Source organism: Malaclemys terrapin, chromosome 24, assembly GCF_027887155.1.
Source record: "Malaclemys terrapin pileata isolate rMalTer1 chromosome 24, rMalTer1.hap1, whole genome shotgun sequence".
NCBI classification, from domain to species: Eukaryota; Metazoa; Chordata; order Testudines; family Emydidae; genus Malaclemys; species Malaclemys terrapin.
Window position 1 is genome coordinate 12,729,989 of NC_071528.1, and position 18,207 is coordinate 12,748,195.

General features: G+C 61.5%; 1 protein-coding gene across 1 annotated transcript in view; it reads right to left on the minus strand.

Annotated features, from left to right (window-relative positions):
- Window positions 1-18,207, minus strand: part of ABCA7 (ATP binding cassette subfamily A member 7) — a 48,329-nt gene that overhangs the window by 9,110 nt on the left and 21,012 nt on the right. The window contains exons 18-42 of the mRNA XM_054013588.1: window positions 17,904-18,020; window positions 16,944-17,115; window positions 15,790-15,921; window positions 15,241-15,380; window positions 14,314-14,451; window positions 13,403-13,629; window positions 12,980-13,052; window positions 11,912-12,114; window positions 10,175-10,223; window positions 8,999-9,106; window positions 7,669-7,823; window positions 7,099-7,223; window positions 6,872-6,970; window positions 6,221-6,416; window positions 5,779-5,873; window positions 5,296-5,328; window positions 4,744-4,849; window positions 4,406-4,480; window positions 3,923-4,092; window positions 3,655-3,832; window positions 2,857-2,972; window positions 2,230-2,374; window positions 1,858-1,981; window positions 1,455-1,584; window positions 622-742 (exon numbers count right to left, since the gene is read on the minus strand). Coding sequence (XP_053869563.1) covers window positions 622-742; window positions 1,455-1,584; window positions 1,858-1,981; window positions 2,230-2,374; window positions 2,857-2,972; window positions 3,655-3,832; window positions 3,923-4,092; window positions 4,406-4,480; window positions 4,744-4,849; window positions 5,296-5,328; window positions 5,779-5,873; window positions 6,221-6,416; window positions 6,872-6,970; window positions 7,099-7,223; window positions 7,669-7,823; window positions 8,999-9,106; window positions 10,175-10,223; window positions 11,912-12,114; window positions 12,980-13,052; window positions 13,403-13,629; window positions 14,314-14,451; window positions 15,241-15,380; window positions 15,790-15,921; window positions 16,944-17,115; window positions 17,904-18,020 — 3,227 coding nt within the window. The remainder of the gene's footprint in view (window positions 1-621; window positions 743-1,454; window positions 1,585-1,857; window positions 1,982-2,229; window positions 2,375-2,856; window positions 2,973-3,654; window positions 3,833-3,922; window positions 4,093-4,405; window positions 4,481-4,743; window positions 4,850-5,295; window positions 5,329-5,778; window positions 5,874-6,220; window positions 6,417-6,871; window positions 6,971-7,098; window positions 7,224-7,668; window positions 7,824-8,998; window positions 9,107-10,174; window positions 10,224-11,911; window positions 12,115-12,979; window positions 13,053-13,402; window positions 13,630-14,313; window positions 14,452-15,240; window positions 15,381-15,789; window positions 15,922-16,943; window positions 17,116-17,903; window positions 18,021-18,207) is intronic.

Here is an 18,207-nt window from a genome sequence, read left to right on the forward strand (position 1 = left end):
TTTTTTACAGGACACTGGGTGTGTGATGAACCGAACGTATTCGCAGGAAGGGTCTGCGTTCCCGGGGAAACTCAGATGATTGTCAGAGAAAACGAACGGCCCCAAACCGAAATATTCCCATTTGGCTATCGCCGCCGCAGAGCCTCATGGGACGTGTAGTTCGACTGCCTCATCTTTCCGCTCTCCTCTATGGGTTGGGGGCCCCTGCTTGACTGCATCACCCATGATGCACCATGGCCAGGGACTCCCCAGGTGCACTGCCTGCCCTTTCCAATGGGGGGGGGGGATTGTGGTGGTTCATGGGAGATGTAGTCCAATCAGGGGGGGCCTGGCCCATAGCAGAGAATGGGGCCCTGTGGCAGCATTTCCAACCTGAGATTTGTTGATATTTGAACAGCTGCCAAAAAATAATAAAAAATAATAAATTTTCCACAGAATTTTTTTCATTTTCATTACATTTTCCCATAAAACAGAAAAAAGTGGCACAAGGAAGAACCACGTCCTCCTCTGGGGGTGACAGTGAGAGGTGGATGATGATGCCCCCTCCGCCCCCACCCCCAGTTGAGGAACAGGCTGCCCCAGGAGTGGAGTCACTGCCCAGTTCCCCCACCCCCTCCTCACCTTGGTCAGGTCATGCAGCACCAGGATGTCTCCCTGCCGTGCTCCGCTGGTGATCTTCTCCCGCTCCCTGGCCACGTCCTCGTCCTCCCCGCCCAGAGGGGGAAGTTTAATGGCAAAGGGCCTGAAGGGAAGGAGGGGGAACGGTTCAAACCAGGATGCGAATGGAGGGTGACGTCCCACTAGGGCGGGCGGTGTGGAACAGCACGTTGGGCCGGACGGTTGCCATGACACCCAGACCTAGCACGGGCCCTAGGGAACTTGGAGATCCCATGAACGGTGCTGGAATCCCGGGGGGTTCTTGACCTGGGGGCTGCGATCAGGTGTCGGGGGTTCCAGATTGCCAAATGGGAGGGGTCCCAGCTAGACCCCAACAGGATGAGACAGGGTCTTTTGATGGTAAGAGTTGAGAACTGCTGGTTTAGTCTGGTCCCAGCTGTGGAGACAGGCCCGTGTGAGCGGGGTTAGATATTACAGTAACCACATAAGCACATGGGTGAGAGTCAAGCAGACCTAGGCTCCTAAATCACTTAGGGTACATCCACACAGCAGCCGTGGGGGGGGGGGTGTGTTAAATCATGCAGGTTTGGCTCAGAGGCCTGGATGGACAGACGGCTGCGGCAAGCAGAGGTGGCATCTCAGCTTTCCCTGGGTCATGTCACTGAGATGTTAACTCTGCCAGCCCAGCCCCCCGCCCCAATGACTGGTGGGGAGCTGGGCGAAAGGATAGATGAACAACGGGCTTTTTCCACCATGTTATGGCAGGGATGCAGAGAGCAACTCGGGGAGGCTGCATGCCCACCTGCCGCTCCCGCCGCCCCCCGCCGGCCCCTCACCGTAGCTTGACGAAGAACCCGTACTGCAGCAGGATGGTGAAGAGGAAGAAGACGACGCCCTGGAGAGCCATGGCGAACATGTTCTTCCCGACCAGGTCCCAGCACAGCGGAGACACGAAACGCTTGTCTCCTGGGGAGGGGGGGAGAAATAGGGCTTTAAAAGAAGAAAGGGGTGGCGCGCGGGAGGCATGGGACAGGTCAGAGTCCATGCCCGGCAGAGGGTCAGATACCACGGTGATGGCCGTGGCCTAAGAACCTAGGCAGAGACAGACAGATGCTCCTGAGGAGAGCAGCGCAGGGATCACAGGCGTTACCCATTCATGCTGAGTCTAGCCCTTCCAAGCAGGAGTGGGGTGGGGTGGGGGAATGTGTAGCCCCAACGCTGTGGGCTCAGGTGACTTACCGAACCGCTCGAAAGCGTCGGCCATGGCCTGGTTCTTCACCATGTCGATGAGGCCCCGGCCCAGGCAGAAGTGCGGGAAGATGAGGAAAACCTTCTTCAGGATGCGGTTGACGTGGTTCAGCTTCTGCCCGGGGGGGGGGAAAAGCAAAAGGCTCCGGCTCAGGGGACGGCCCCAGCTCTGCGACACCAGCATGGGGGGCTCCCACCATCGCCCTGGGGGTCCCCTTCCCCTGGGAGCTGAACTCACCTCATCGCAGGCACTGGGCTGAGGTTGGGGATCTGGGCGGTTGCTAGTTAATCTTGGGTTGGAAAACCCCTGCCGCGCAGCCTGTCCCGAGGGGGCCAGGGAAGCCCCCAGGGTGCAGGACTCACCTGGTCGGTGAAGAGCTCCAGCACGAAGGTGGCCACACTGCCATTGATGCCAATGAAGAGGTTGACGCAGGTCAGCACCACGTAGGCCGTGCTGGGGATGCTGAAGAGGAAGGAGGCCGGGTACATCAGTGGCGTGATGGACCAGCTGGGGTCGAAGAGGAACAGAGCTGAAGCAAACCCGAAAGACACCCAGCCCGGCCCCAGGGACCCAAGCTCATGCCGCAAACCAGGGCTGGGAGACAAGGGGCCAATGTCCCACAAAACCCCACCACCTCCCTGCTTGGTCCTGCAGGGCAGGGCTGCCAGCTGTAATCCACCCCCGAGAGAGACCTACCAGGCAAACGCCCTGAGGTCCAGTGTAGGGAGTGGGTATTTCAGCCTCGCTCAGATGGCCTGTCCCTGGAATGGCCCAGGCTGCAGGCCCCTGAGGCCTGGACTGCACCTCCGGGGTCAGGCCAGCTAGCTCCCTTCCCCTTTTGGGCTAGCCTTTGGTCCCTCTCCCCAGGATATGACAGAATCCCCCTTGCCCCCAACAGACAAAGCGAGCTCCCGACCGTGCAGGGAATTTGCTCCCCATGTCGTCAGGGCCGGACGGGGGCCGCGCCCGCCCCGGCTCGGGGCCCTCACCCATAGAGGAACAGCAGCAGCACCAGGGAGGGCAGGTTGGCCGAGGACACGTAGGACTTCTGCTGGAAGCAGAGGAAGATGAGGACAACCAGCCCTGCTGGGACCAGGTAGTTACACTGTGGGGAGAAGCAGAGGAGGCAGCGGGTGTGACCCAGTCGACCCTGGAGAGGCTGGTTGGGTGGGGGGTTCTAATGGGGACAGGCCTGAAGCCCTCCCACCCCCCAACTCCCTCCCCTCCGGACAGGGAGTGAGCCCCCGCCATGCAGTGGCCATTGGTGTTGAGCTTGTCACTGTACCCCACACCCAGCGTCCCCACCTTGTCCTGGCTCAGGGCCTCTCATCGGCCCAGCGGTGAGCACCACTCATGGGCACAGGCTTCCCTGAGCAGCCCACACCCACACCCACTCTGTGCGGTGCAGTGCGCTGTCCTCGGCTGGTGGAGACTGGGCCACCCCTGGAGGTTGATGAGCCTGCTACGGCCTCGGCAAACAGAACCCTCCCTTTTAGCTCAGGCAGCAGGGGCTCAGGCGTTTCAATCCAGAGGGCCCAGGTTCAATCCCCGCCGCTGACAACCTACCCAGGCGTGCAGCCGTGTTGGGGCGGACACCTCCCTCCATGAGGGTCCTGCCCGCAGGCGAGAACCCGCCTGTGAGCCCCACCAGGTGCCAGCCTGGCCCTGTGCTGGAGAGCTATATCCCCCACTTCCCCCACCCCTCTGCCCCCAGAGCCATGGGATCCCTCCTCTCCTGTGTAAACCTGCCACTCCCCAGGTCTCCGGCCCCCCGGCCTGCCCCGCACCATGTCCCAGGCGAAGTTGCCCAGCCAGTAGACGTCGGGCTTCATGCCGCTGACGAACTGCAGGTGTTTGGCCTTGCTGACCCGCTCCTCGATGAGGAAGAGGACGAAGCTGGCGGGGACGAAGGACATGGCGAACATCACGCAGATGGAGACCAGCACGTCCACCGAGGTGGCCATCCTGCCACGGGGAGGGGAGAGGGAGATGAGCCAGCCACCCAGCGAGAGCCCCACCCAATCCCCACCCATCCCAAGGCTCCCCTGTACTCACAGCGCAGCCTCCGAGAGCTGCTCCTTGGTGAGGTTCAGGGGGTGGTTGATGGCCGTGATGCCGTAGCGCCAGGGATCCGCGCCCGGGGGCAGGCTGGCCCGCAGTAGCCCGTTGTTCACCACGTTGACGAAGGACACCATGGCGTGCCAACCCTTGTTGTTGAACCACACCTGTGGCCGGACGGCAGCGCAACGGCAACACTCAGCGCCGAGCTCGCCCCCCGCTGGCCCCCTGTGAGTCGCCCGCCGCCACCACGGCACAGCTGGGAATAGAACCCAGGAGTCCTGAGGCCCCGGTACCCCGTGGCTCTGACCGCCAGACCGCACTCCCTCCCAGGGCCAGGAATTGAACGCAGGAGTCCTGACACCCAGTTCCTATCCCTGCTCTCTGGGCCTTCTCAGACTGGCATCTGGGGATTGGAATAAGCTGTCCATGAGGGTGATAGGCCCCTGAGGCCCCCTGGGGTTCCCTCCCCAAACTGACCTTGATGTTATTGCGGGTGTCCAGGCCTTCGATGAAGCTGCTCAGGTTTCCCAGAAGCCTGTCTATGGGGCTCCCCTGGGGGCCGGAAAGGGAGATCAGGGCTGGATGCAGATCGATGAGCCGTTCACATGTGCCTCCATGCCCCATGCCACCTCCACCCCGTCCCACCCCATGCCATCCATCCCCAGCCCTGCCCCATACCTACCACCCCCGCCAAGAGTCCCATGTGGCGGATGCCACCCTCTCAGACTCATTGCAAAGCCCTGAGGCAGGAAACTGACTCTTCCCTCCTCCCCTGCCCTACCTCACCCCACCCCACCCCACCCATCGGGCTGTACCTTAGTGATGTTCAGCACGGCTCGGATTTCCCGCACAGCACCATCCACTTCCTCTGCTGAGGGCAGGGCCTGAGAGCTACGGGCGCCCAGCGAGATGCCACCATACCTGGGAGGGTGGGCGCAGGGAGGATCAGGGACCTAGGCGTGCCCCTCCCCACCCCGGGAGATTTGGGGCAGCACCTTGGGACCAGGGCAGGGAGATAGCCCCAGACTGTGATGGTGGGAGATCAGGTGCATTGGCACATGACAGGGAGACCATCTGGTGCCCAGATACTGCGGTGATGGGCATGCTACATGCATGGGCATATAGACAGAGATGCTGGGGAGCTGGGAGTGCCATCACCCTTCCACAGCAGTAGATCCCTGAGCTTCAATCAGAGCCACTAAACCACAGCCCCCTCCTGACTCCTGTCCCCAACCCCGTCCTGCTCTAACCACTCACCCCCAGCCCCCAGCCACAGCTGGGAACAGAACCCAGGAGTCCTGGCTCCCAGTTCCATGCCCTTAACAGTCTTACTAAAATAATTCACACCCCAGCCGCACTCCTCTCACCTCTGCTCGTTGACCCATTTCTTGGTTCTCAACCTGCAGGAACAAAAGGGAAACGCCCGGGGAGCCTTTAGCACCGCTGGGTGGGTCTCTCCCTGCGTTACAGCCGCCAAATGCCCGATGGAGAGCCCTAGAGAGTGAGGTCTCGATTCACCCCCAGATCAGGGACAGCTGGAGGAGTGCCAGGGCAAGCGATGCCCCTGCCCGGCCCTGACAGCGCACCCCAGCCTTGGGAAGGGGCAGTTCAGGCTCTGGTGGCCCAGTCAGCCCTTGGCCACTGCACTGACAGGGCTCTGTGCCACCAGGTCAGTCCCAGCAGCCTTGGAGAGGGCAGGAAGGAAGAACTGTAGTTCTGCACCAGGAGGCGCATTGGGGCTGTGTGTGTGGGGGGGTCGTTACACCTTCTCACAACACCCCCCAGGTCGGAGGCAGAGACGGGAGCCCTCCCCAGACTGGACCAGACCCCAGGATCCCCCAGGTGCTCACCCCTGGCGGATGATCTTGGGGTAGGTTTTCACCAGGTAATCGGAGATGTTCCTGCCCGTGAGGTTTTGGAGGATGTCGCCGGTGCCCCTTTGCACCTAGCGGGAGGACAGACGGGGACAGACAGACAGGAGACAGGACTGGAATCATCATTGTCCCAGGCAGGGCTCAGTAGGGCCCCCAGGGCCGTGCTGAGCCAAGGGCTGGTAGTAACCCCGATTGAGTCCACCAGGAGCCACCCCCCTCTACCTATCCAGCTTCTACTGGCCGTGATTCTCAGGAGATTAGAAGGGGGTGAGACCCGGGCGAAGGCAGAGGCACACCCTGGCCCAGCCTGACGCAGCCCCTGGCCGCTCTGCGCAGGCGGTTTTCCACCCTCTGGGATGAGCCTCCCTCGCAGCTCCCCACCCTGACAACCCCAGGGGAGGAGGGAGTGGCCGGCTACCTGTGGAGGAGGAAGTCCCCCCGCTGCTTCAGGGCAGTCGGGCAGCATCTTCCGTGCCCCCCGGGAGCTGCACTCACAGGCCGGGGAGGGGTTGGCTGGCGTCCAGTTTGTGTTCTGGAAGAGCTCGGCCAGGGACCGGGGCACTTCGGGGGTCCAGAAGCCTCGTTCGTGGGACGCCGGTGGGCAAGGCGCTCTCCTGAACACCCCGGGAAGGGAGAAGGCTGCTGGTTAGCACCCAGCCTGCTGCTCTCCGCACAGGCGAGCAGGAGCGAACTCCGAGCCTGCTCCAGCGCCAGGCAACAGCAGGGTATTATGAGGGTAGTGGGGGGGCACAGACCCCTGCAGGCGGGGGGCGGGGGATACAGTGTGTTAACCCCTCAGACGCCAGCCTAGAACCCGGGACAAACACGGCCCAGACAGCAGCAGCTGCAGGGGAGAAGTGTCCGGCCCAACAGAACCAGCCAGGCTGGTGCGAGGATGCCTCCTTATGGCGAGCACGGGGAACCGCAGCCACCTTGGGCTCCGCTCCGAGGCTCTTGGCAAGGAAGCAGGTGCAACCTCCCCACAGGGTCCCTTCCCAGCGGCAGTAACTGCCCCCCCACAAGCCCATATGTGCTGCCTGAGGGAGGGGCACAGGCTGGGGGTACTCACTCCTCCGGGGCATCCCTCATGCACTTGGTACCGAAGCCCGGCTCGGCCAGCAGGGCTCCCAGGAGCTGCGCAGAGTCGGGGTCCCCCGGGGAATCATCACTGAAACAGACGGAGCGGAGGGGTCACTGCCATGAATCCTCCCAGCCGGCGTTGCCCCGGCACAGCCCGGGCGACAGCCCCTGCCCATTCCCACCCCACCGCCCCACTCCAGCTGGGATGCGACGCACCTGAAAAAGGTGAACTGCTGGCCGTACATCCAGGGCTCCAGGTGCAGCGGGGGGTACTTCCCGAAGGGTGGCACGATCAGGCTGAAAAGGAGGGCGATGCACACAAAGACAGCCGGCAGGACGATCTGTGAGCAGGGACTGGAGTCAGAGCTGGGCTGGGGGGATCCCGCAGCCAGGGCCCCTCGGGCTGGGGCAGACCCCCAGGGTCAGAGCTAGGCAGGGAGGATCCCACAGTCAGGGCCCCTCGGGCCGGGGCAGAGCTGGGGCTGGGGAATCCTGCAGCCAGGGTGCTAGGACACCCTCGGTCAAGTCAAGGATCCCACAACCAGAGAATCCGGACTCTCCGGGGGCTGGGTCACAGCTGCAGGATGAAGGCCTGACCCACTGGTAGGAGGAGAACATTCGCACAGGAATATTGCCCCCCATGTTCCATTCACACCCCCACACACCCCTCCCCCGATGCTCCACTGCTCGGCACCCTGTGCTCTCAGAGGCCTCCCCTCCCACGCCCCCGTCAGAGCCCCCCCTTCCCCCGCAGCATCCAGGCTAAGGAGGAGAAGCCCGCGGTACTTGTGCGAAGAAGCCCCTGGTGCTGCGCCGGGCGTAGAGGAGTCTCTTGGTAAAAAGGGCCCGGAGCTGCTGGCGGGTCAGGGCCCAGCCCAGCACCTGCTGGGAGCCCCTGCCATCCAGGCTGTGCAGGAAATCGGTCTCCTTTGGCTCCTCAGCTGCAAAAGGGAGAGCCAGAGAGACCCCGTCAGCCCTGCCTGTGGCTCCAGTGCCCGCAGGGCAGCCCCCCAACATGCCACCGTCCTGCTCCATTGGCAGCCTGGGGCTCCAGGCCACTTTGTGCCTCCAGGGACCAGTGTCTGGGGGCGTGGAGAGCAGCCGGGTGAATTGTGGGCAGGGCACTAGGAGCGGGGTCACGTGCAGGGAAAGGCAGAGGGCAATGCATGGGGAAAGGGGAGAAAGGGGGGCATGCCTTGCTCTCAGTGGTGGGGTGCCAGGCTCTCTACCTAGGGGAACGTGTCCCTCATCTGGCTCAAAAAAGATGTCTCGGGACCTAGGGCCGAACCCCGTCCAGGCTTCCGCCCCCCACCTGGGGAGAAGGACAGGTCTGAATCCCCTCCCTCCTGCTGCTCGGCCTCCTACCTTTCCTGGATCCTTTGAATGCAAAGAAAGAGAAAGAGGACAGATCTCACGGAGCTGTGCAGGGAACTTCCCCACGGCACCAGAGCCGGGGCAGGGGAACGGACTAGAGTGGAGCTGGATTCCCCTGGGCAGAGGCGCAAAGCGGGCTCTGCCCATGCTGTGAACCCTCACCTGGGGCTTGCAATGCCCACCCAGCCACCTGCAGGCACCCGCGCCAGCATCTGACAGACAGGGCCGGCTCCAGGGTTTTGGCCGCCCCAAGCAGCCAAACAACAACAACAAAAAAGCCGCGATCACGATCTGCGGCGGCAATTCGGTGGGAGGTCCTTCGCCCTGAGCAGGAGTGAGGGACTGTCCTCCGAATTGCTGCCCAACAGCTGGACGTGCCGCCCCTCTCCAAAGCGGCCGCCCCAAGCACCTGCTTGGTAAGCTGGTGCCTGGAGCCGGCCCTGCTGACAGACACTGGCTGCACCGGCTCCTGGGACAGGGCCTTTCGCTCTTGTCTGGCTCGACCCACAACAATTTCACACTCCTCCCCCACGTGCCCAATTCCATCTCACAATGCCCTGGAAGTTATCCATAAGCCCCTGGCTCCCGTTAGCACAGGGCACTGCGAGGCGGGTGCTTCAGAGGCACCCAGAAGGCACCAGTGCCAGCGACGGCAGAGAACCAGCCGTTTCCTACCATTTGCGGTCCCTGCGGAGCTCAGTGCCCCCCGTCCCCCTCCAGCAGCCTGGCTGTGCCCCCTTACGCGGCTCGGTGTCTGCTGCCTCCACATCCCCGTTCTCGCTCACCGTCCGGAGGGTGTAGGAGGAGGCCGGCGCTGCCGTTCTCCCTCGCTGGGGGGCTCCCCCAGAGCCTGCCAGACACAGGGCCAGAGCATCACACCACGGGCAGGCGAGAAAAAGCACGTGGCACCCAGGGCCGTGCAGAGGTTTTGAGGGTCCTGGGGCAAAATCTGAAACTGAGGTACCCCCTCTCCCCCCATCCTTCCAAAAAACTTACCACTGAGGGGAGGCCTGGGGGGATGGAGAGTGAGCCCCCCCACTCACCCCATAGCCATGGCTCCCGTCCCATGGGGCAGGGTCCAGCTCCCCACTCCGGGTGTTGCCACCTGGCATACAGGCTGGCAGCGCCACTCAGGTTTTCCCTACAGCCTCTCCTGCATATGGAGGTGCCGTGGGCCAAATTTCAGGTTTGGGGGCCCTCACAAATGGGGGACCCAGGTCAAACTACCCCTTTAGTCCCCCCTTCCGGACGGCCCTGGTGACACCTCGCCACAGCGAGCGGAGCAGACTGCAGCCGCTCATGGCTTCCATCCAGAGGAGCAGCCCGCAGGGACTACACGATCCAGCATGCAATGCGGCCTGGCCCCTCGGCCACGTTGGGGTTTATAGTCCCTACAAGCCAGGCCAGGGCAGCCTGGAGTCCCAGGAGGCCTGTTTCGTAGGGCCCTGCCAAGCACCCGGAGGCTGTGCTGTGCCAGCTGCCCAACCGAGTGTGCGGTGACCCTGCAACTTCCGGGGCTACCCAGGTGCAACCCATGCCTCCCCCGAGCACCCCAGGGAGAGATGGGATGAGATCGGTTTGGGGAAAATAACTGGGTTCCTCTCCCAACGCTGAGCCTCATTGCACTTTGAATGAAGATCCTTCTCCCAGGAGCCACGGGCTGCAGAGACCAGAGTTGAGTTTCCAGTACAGGCGCTTATGGGGCTGGGTCTAGAACTCTCACCCTTTAGCTCTAAAATGGCACGATTCGACCTCCTGAGCTAAAGGAAAACTCCCTTAGCTAGCAGCAGTAGCAGGTCTCTTATCCCCTCTGCAGTCCAGGCACTAGAAAACAGGATCATTCTGTCCACTCGCCTGACCATTAACTTAGACCCCCCAGGTGCTCAAAGCTTTTCCAAGAGGGCGCCAATGCGTTTACCTGTGGTGTCCGCGTCCACTCCTGTGTCCTCAGCCACCTTCAGAAAGATCTACAAAGGGTAAACGGGAATGTAAAGGTGTTTTACGGGGGGTGGGAAATGACAGTGGACCCTCAGCAAACCAACGCCACAGGGCGGGGAGCGTCCCAGAGCCCACGGGACTGGCTGAGGGTCCCACAGGCTCTGCTGCCAGCAGAGAGGCCACGGCGGCATTTCCCTAACCCCACTTTTCCCCCCCACGTCCTCGCTGGAAAATCCACCCAGATCCAGCTCATTTCCTATCTGGCTTTTCCTGCAGCCCTCTGTGACATTTCACTCCATATTTTTTTATGAAAATATGGTCATGATATGAATATGACATAACTGAGATGTACTTTATGCAAGATGGGGCTTGGAAGATATCATTGGAAAGGTTACAATTTACTGAATGTGATTATCCGATCTATATGCCTGTATCCTTTCCGTATCGCAAGTTGCCGCCCACTGCTAACACTTCAGGTACGACAATGGAAAAGCCAGACAGGGCTGACGACCCATCAGCGAGGACAACGGACTGTGAAAAGGCCGGGCCTTCCTGCAGAACATATTGCCACTGACTCATGGACGCTGCCATACTACAGAGTCAGGTGGTCTTGTCACCTGATACTAAACATTACCTGGGACTCCTTGTAACTTTCCACTGGAAGGGAAGGGGGGAGGGGGTCAAGTTTGGAAACCAAAGGATTCCTGCCTCATGGAAATCCTATTTAAGGGTGGGGAGGAAGGCAAACAGGACTCCTCCTCTGCATGGCCTGCCTGCCCAAGAAGAAAGACTGCTAAAGCCACCTGAAGGGAAGGAAGGCGGGGAGTCCAGACTGAGACAGGGGTCCAGTCTGAAAAGGAATATGACTAGAACCCTGAAGCACAGAAACTTTGCAACCTGCCTAAAATAACACGTAGGGTGAGAATTGACATTTTGTAACCTGTTTCTTAAGGATACTGAGCTTAGCTTGCGTATTTTGCTTTATCTGATCAGTAATCTGCTTGGTTCTGTCTATCTCTTATATTCACTTAAAAGTCACCCTCTGTAGTTGTTAAACGTATTGCTTGTTGATAATATAACCCGGTTTATATAATTTCTAACTGGGAGGGGCAAGAAGTTGTGTATATCTCCCTCCACATTGAGGGAAGGGGCAAATTTAATAAAACCTTTGGGTTTGTCCCCCTTAAAGGGACTGGGCACCAGAGCGTTGGAGTGAGCCCCTAAGGCTGAATCTTCCCAGAGCGGATCTCTGGCTCGCTGGGGGTGGCCCTGCCTGTGCGCTGGACTGGAAGATGCTTGTGAGCCTCGCCCAGCAAGGCCAGGAAAAGGGGACCCAGGCTGGCAGAATAGGCTGACTCAGTGGCATCCCAGGACATCAGGTGACACCCCAAACCCGTCACACCCTCCACTCTACTTCCCTCTCCCCGGTCCACACTCTCTGCCCTCAAGCAGGTGCGTCATGGAGGGCAGATTGTCTTTCTCGGAAGCATCAGGTCTCCTCCAGTGGCCTATACAAGGTGTCAGATGTGATGGACTAACGGTGCAGCTGATACAGCAGGAGGAGAGAGACTGATCTCAATGGGCCTCTTGTCTGGTCTGGTGAGACGAGGGTGGGATAACGGTCTGGATCCCGTATGACGTGGGAGTGGGATGCTGGGGTGTGGATAGGTGCACAGTTGGTGGCAGGGGATGGGATGCTGGGAGGGGGCTGAAGTACCTCTTCCAAGGAGGTGTCCGAGATCCCGTAGCTGGAGACCCCCAGCTCGCCCAGGCGGCCATCCAGCTCCCGGAAGAGCTCCCCGAAGGCCCCATCCTTGGCGCCGCCGTATGGCAAGACGTACAGTACCTCGTGGCCAATATCCTCCACCAGCCGGGAGCCAGGGACCAACTTCTGGATCAGGGCCGACAGCTGCGGCACGTCTGCAGAAACATAAAGGGGGCAGGGATGGCTGGGGGGAGCCAAGGGCTGGAACAGGGCACAAGACCCACAGCAGCTGCACTGTGGCTGATCCAACATGGACGTCCCAAGGGGACTGTCAGTGCTAAGCTGGCCTTGTGTCCCCCTAATGTCCCAGTCCCTTTGAGGGGGTTGATCCAGCCTGGCAAAGATTAAGTGAGTTCTGCTGATGCTGTGAGGAGGGTGGCTCAGCTTCCACCGTGAGATAAGGGAAGTGGGAGGGGCTCTCTGGGGATGGAGGATCTAGGATGTGGGCTGAGCCGGGCAGAGGGAGGATCCCAGCCTAGGGAGAAGGCTTGAGCTGGACTTTATCTTATTGTTCACAAAGCCCAGCTCCTAGGAGCTCGGACTCCCCCTGCCCCGTGCACGGTTGGGTCCGAGAGCAGGGTGGGGAAGTCAAGGATTGTAGGATGCAGGAGAGATGTAGTGTGAGGTGACTCTCAAAAGTCAGCCCTGGGTTGTTGTGTGGGGGGGGAGGCGGCCCTGGAAGGACAGCTCCCTGGAGAAGGATTTCCCAGGGAGAGGAAATGTCACCTTGGAGACTGGAGGAGCAGCCGAGGAGGCAGCGAGGCTCTGAACACGCCCCTACGTGCAGGCAAAGACCCCACCCGGGGAACTCAACCCCAGGCTGGCTACCAGGGAGAAGCTCAGACTCGCAGTGTCCCAGGGTGACCACAAGGGGGCGCTGTGTGCCTCTGCAATGGATCCACTCCGTGGGGGGCCCAGTGTGTGCATTGGGGGCACCCTGTGTGTGTGTGATGAGGGGGTCTTAACTCTTTCCCGACTGGCTCCCAGTGCCAGCCCCTTCCTCCGACCGGAGCCACTCACCCACAGTGCTGGACTCGCTGCACTGCTCGCTGCCCAGGCCGGTGTCACAGCTGCGCTCCGAACCGCTGTCGTCCTGCGGGGAAGGGGAGGGTAAGAGTCCCAGCCCTGGGCTGGCCCCAAACTCTGAGGCTCGGGCCCCCCTCTAATAACCAATGCCACGTCAGGAGGTCAGGACACCGGCTCCCCATGGTGAGCCCGTCCCCCTACCTCCAAACTTCAGGGAACCCTGGAGCTGGATTCCCTAGGACCCCAGTGACTCCACCATCACCACCACTCTACACTCATGCCCCCACCCACCGAGCTCCAGAGGCTCCCCCTGCCCTCTGACCTTTCACCCCGTGGGGCGCTCTATGGCTGTGCCCACCCAGCCATTCGGGCAGGAGCCCGGCTGCACCAGGCAGAGGAGCCCACTCTCCCCATTACCTTTCTGCTGGCGATGGTGACGCAGCTGGCGCTGCCCCCCGGGGCTGCCCGCTCTCGGGCGCCGGCCTCCCGCTTCACCAGGGTCAGGTAATAGCCGGTGCCCAGCTTGGTCTTGAGGAAGAGCGGGGAGCCGCAGCAGCAGAGCCGGCCCTGGGAGATGATGGCCACGCGGTCGCCCAGCAGGTCTGCCTCATCCATGTAGTGGGTGGAGAGGATGATTGTGCGGCCTGGAAGGGGGGCAGAGAAGAGAGGGTTCGGGGGGCCAGCCTGGGGACAGAGCAGGGAAGGGGGTGGGGGAAACCAGGATGCAGCAGGGCCTTAATAGCCCCTTATACCCAAGGGCTCCTCCTGCAGGGCAGAGCCGGAATGGTGCCTGGAGCAGGGCCACGGCACAGACTGGCACCCGCTGGAGCCGCCCGTACCCCAGCATGGGGGAGGGGGCACATCAAGCTGGCACCAACAGCAGCTTGCTGACCGTAATGGGGGGGGTGGGATCTGAGCCAGAGACACCCCTACATGGCTGCGGGTCACCTCAGGGCAAGTAACCCCCTGAACCGCTCCATTCCCCTACATGCACCCACCCCCTCCTGCCCCCCTGGGGCCAGACCCACTGGGGCCCAGCTCTGCCAGAATTGTTGGGTTCCCCCCTCCACCAGAATGCTTGACCTCGCCCCCCTAGTCCCACCCCGCCCCCCTCTGCTCCCAATAGGCACCTTGATCGACTCCCTCACTGCCACGTGGGGCCCAGAGCCCTGCCTCAGTTTCCCGGAAAGCCCAATAAGGAGCTCAGTGCAGAGGGCTCATCCCCACATGGCCTATTGGGGCTCGGCTGGGCCCATCAGGCAGAGGCCCTGGCCCATTTCTGAGAACTCCCTCCCCCGCTGTTCCCATCCCCCCCGTCCCACTCAGACCTTTGCGATACTTCAGCAGCAGCTCCCAGATGCCCCGGCGGGAATAGGGGTCGACCCCCGCGGTGGGCTCGTCTAGAATGACCACCTGGGAACCTCCCACGAAGGCGATGGCCACGGAGAGCTTCCGCTGCATCCCACCTGCCCCAGGGGAGGAACAGGGTGAGCGTTACGGAGCAGCCCCCGGCCACGCAGCCCCGAGCGGGGGGTTGCTCCAGGAAATGAATCATCCCGGACCCCTGGGGCTGTGGCTCTGGCAGGGACCAATACTGCAGGATCCCTGGAAAGTTCCTCCATGCCACCCCCCCCCATGGCACCCCAGCCCTACCCCCCACCCATGCCCTACGCACACTGGACCAGTTTACCGAAGGTCGTGGTGGATTCTCCATCACAGGCACTTTTTAAATCAGGGCAGGATGTTTTTCTGAAAGAAATGCTCTAGGGATTATTTGGGGGACTCTGTCCGGCCCGTGTTACGCAGGAGGGATCACAATGGTCCATTCAGGGCCAGGGAGTCCATGAATGCCCCCGCCCCGGTGATTGCACCACTATAAACACACCTGCCCCATCGGGTTAATCAAGCGAGGCCTGAGGCCGAGATCATGTCTGTTCTATGTCTGTACAGCGCCTAGCGCAACGGGCCACGACTGGGACTCCTAGGAACTACCGTGATATAAACAATAAAAGATCATGGGAGAGAACGGGGGGCTGTGTCCGGAGCCAGCAGACCCATCCTTTCGGTCCCTGAAGCCTGCAGATTGGGAGTGGGCCCCTTATGTTACCCACTTGTAAACTGACGGGGGCGTCCTTTTCCCTTTAAAAGGCGGCTCTGTCTGCAACATGCCAGGATCAGGTCCCAACCTCCCTGCGTGAGCCCAGCCTGCCCCCTGTATCCCCATCCCACCTGCTCGTTGGGCCCAGGGCACTCACCCGACAGGTTTTTGGTCTGCTCCCGACGCTTGTGGGGCAGCCCCACGTCCTGGATGATCTGCTTCACCTCCTCCTTCACCTGCTCCCCTGACAGCCCCTTCAGGCGCCCATAAAACCAGATGTGCTCTTCCACCGTCAAGCTGGGGAGGGGGGAAGGGAGAGGGTGACTCCCAGCAGGGCAAGAAGTATCCCACCGCTGCCCCTGCAGGCACCCAGCCCCCTGCTCTAACCACTAGAGAATGCTCCTCTCAGAGCTGGGAACAGAACCTAGGAGTCCCGACTTCAAGCACCTCTCCCCCTGGACTCTAACCACTAGGCCCCTCTCCACGCCCAGAACTGGGAACAGGACCCAATGGGCAAGTGCCCCTGCAGTTCATCCCCGAACTGAGGCTGCTGCAGTGGGGCTGGTGGCTTCTCCAGCAACACTGGACCCAATTGCGCTCTGCTCTGGTGGGGAGCAAGGTCCGGAATTCTCCCCCAGCTCCATCCGCCCTCCCCCTCTTGGGGACCACCCCCCACCCACACGCTTGGCTCTCCCCCCCCACCTACATGTCAAAGAGGACGTTGTGCTGGGGACACATCCCCATGGTTTTCCGGATGCTGTCCATCTCGGAGCGGATGTCCCGGCCCAGGATGTAGGCCGTCCCGGAACTGGGGGGCAGCAGACCGCTCAGGATGGACCTGGGGGTGGGGGAGCAGGACACACGGGGTTAAAACCAAAGCAAGTAGAGTCGGAGGAGTGTTTCCAGCGCCCACCTCCATTGCCTAAGGGAGCTCAGGGCAGGGGGGTGTTGCAGGGGCCGGCAGGGCTGCTGGGCACGGGCACCACCCTGCTGGGCATTCAGACCACACGGCCCCAGCTCCCAACACCATGCAGACACCAGCTCGTCCAGCAGCTGCGTACCCCCCTACCCAGCGAGGAGAGCCAGTGACCCCACCAATGGGGAGGGAGGCTATTTCTTTGCTTTGCTAGCCATGGTTGAAATTCACTAGCCACCCAGCGTACCCTGGGCCAGGCCCTCAGCTCACAGACCCAGCTGAGTTGTCTGCTAAGGCCCTGGCCCAGAATCTCCTCTCCTGGCAGGTGTCAGGACATTGACTGCAGTCAGGTTACTCCCACCAGCACTGGAGACGAATCGGGCGCCGGCGTGGGCATACAGGCCACCCCGACTGTCTGAGACGTGCGTCCGGCTCCCCCTTTGATTCAAGAATGAACATTATTCATGAATAAACCAGGAACCCTGAGAGATTCTCCGGTGGTGGAGCAAACGGTTCTGGAGGGACGTCTGCTCCAACTGGTCCAACGCTAGATCTCTCCTTCCACAGCAGCTCAGTGCCTGGTTCACCCAGGCCTAACCGGGCCCAATCCCCTCTATCGTGACCTTCCGTCACCGAGCAGTGCCAGGGGGTGCTCCCCACGACTAGATCTGGGCTGCACAGATCCCAGCACTTCATACAAGTGAGAACATCCAGCCCTCTCCCACCACAGTGGTCAAAGCGCTGCACGAAGCCAGCTCAAAATCATCCATTCTCTCCATTGGACCAATGGGGGGAAACTGAGGCACACAACATCCCCCATGCCAGCACCGGAGCTGCCGAGCTGGCTCAAACACCACGAGAAACGCCCCACCATGCCCGTGCAGTGCCCACAGAACCCCCTGGAATTCCCCAACCCGCCCTCCCAGCGCGCCCCTCCGGCTCACATCGTGGTGGTCTTGCCGGCCCCGTTGTGGCCCAGGAAGGAGGTGATCTGGCCCTCGTAAAAGCTGAGGTTCAGCCCGTTGACGGCCACTTTGCTGCTACTGCGGTAAATCTTCACCAGGTTGCGGATGGAGACCCCTGAGCGCAGGTGCGCGGGCGGCTGCTCCACCAGCACTGAAAAGCCAGGAGGCAGGGTCAGCCGGCGGGCACAGCGCCGGACACCTAGCAGAGGCAGCAAGAACGCGGGGCGGGGCTGGGGGAGTTTGGGGTCCCAGGCTCAGGTTAGGGCTGGGGTCCCCTGAGCTGGCAGCAATCCAGCCAGCTCCCCCGCAGTCCCTTGCCTGGAGGTTATTACCCTGCGGCAATCAGCGAGCCCCAAAATCATGAGGACCAAGACTGAGGCGGAAGGGATCCTGTTACCACACAGAGTCGGGGCACCTTGGTGGACCCTGTGGCTCCCGCCCCCCCCAGGCCAGGGTTTGGGGCCAGTTAGCAGACTCAGAATAGGGTTACAGATGGGGCAGGGACCTGGGCTGAGGACAGGGCTGGTTGGTGGCCCAGGGCTAGGGTGTGGTACAAGCAGACTCAGCCTAGGGTTAGGGATGGGGTGGAGCCAGTCGGTGACTCTGGGCTGCCACCTACCCGCTGCCTCACTTCTTCCGTCTCCCACCCCATCAGCCGGTGGCCCGCCCTCTGCTGGGCCTGTCTGGCACATGGCTGGAGTCCAGCAGCAGAACCCAGGTGTCCTGACTCCAGCTCCCCCACTCTAACCAGCCTGCAGAACAGGGAATCGAACCTAGGAAGAGCCCTGATGTTCGGCCCACTACTCTGACTGCTGGCCCCACTCTCTTCCCAGAGCCGAGGCCAGAGCATAGCACTCCTGACTCCAACTCCACTGCTCCAGCCACTAGACCACACTGACTCTGCGGCTGACCGGGGCACAGGGTCGGGGAACCCTTTACCTTCCGCAGAGCTCAAGGAGTTGGTGGGGAAGGGGTGGCTGCCATCGGAGGACGACTCTCCAAACCAGTAGCTCTTCAGGAAGGGAAAATTCCAGGGCTTGGGAATCCCGTACTGGCCTGAATGCAAACAGAGGAGGAAACCGATCGGAGAGCGCGGGGGGGGGGCATGGAAAACAACCCCACCTGATTGGGGGTCTGGTGCAGTCCAGCTGTGGGGAAGGGGACTCTGGCTTTAATCCCAGGTTTTTCTTTTCTCACCCCATGGGCCTAGGGTCTTTCTTTTCTCATTCCCCCAGGGACCGTG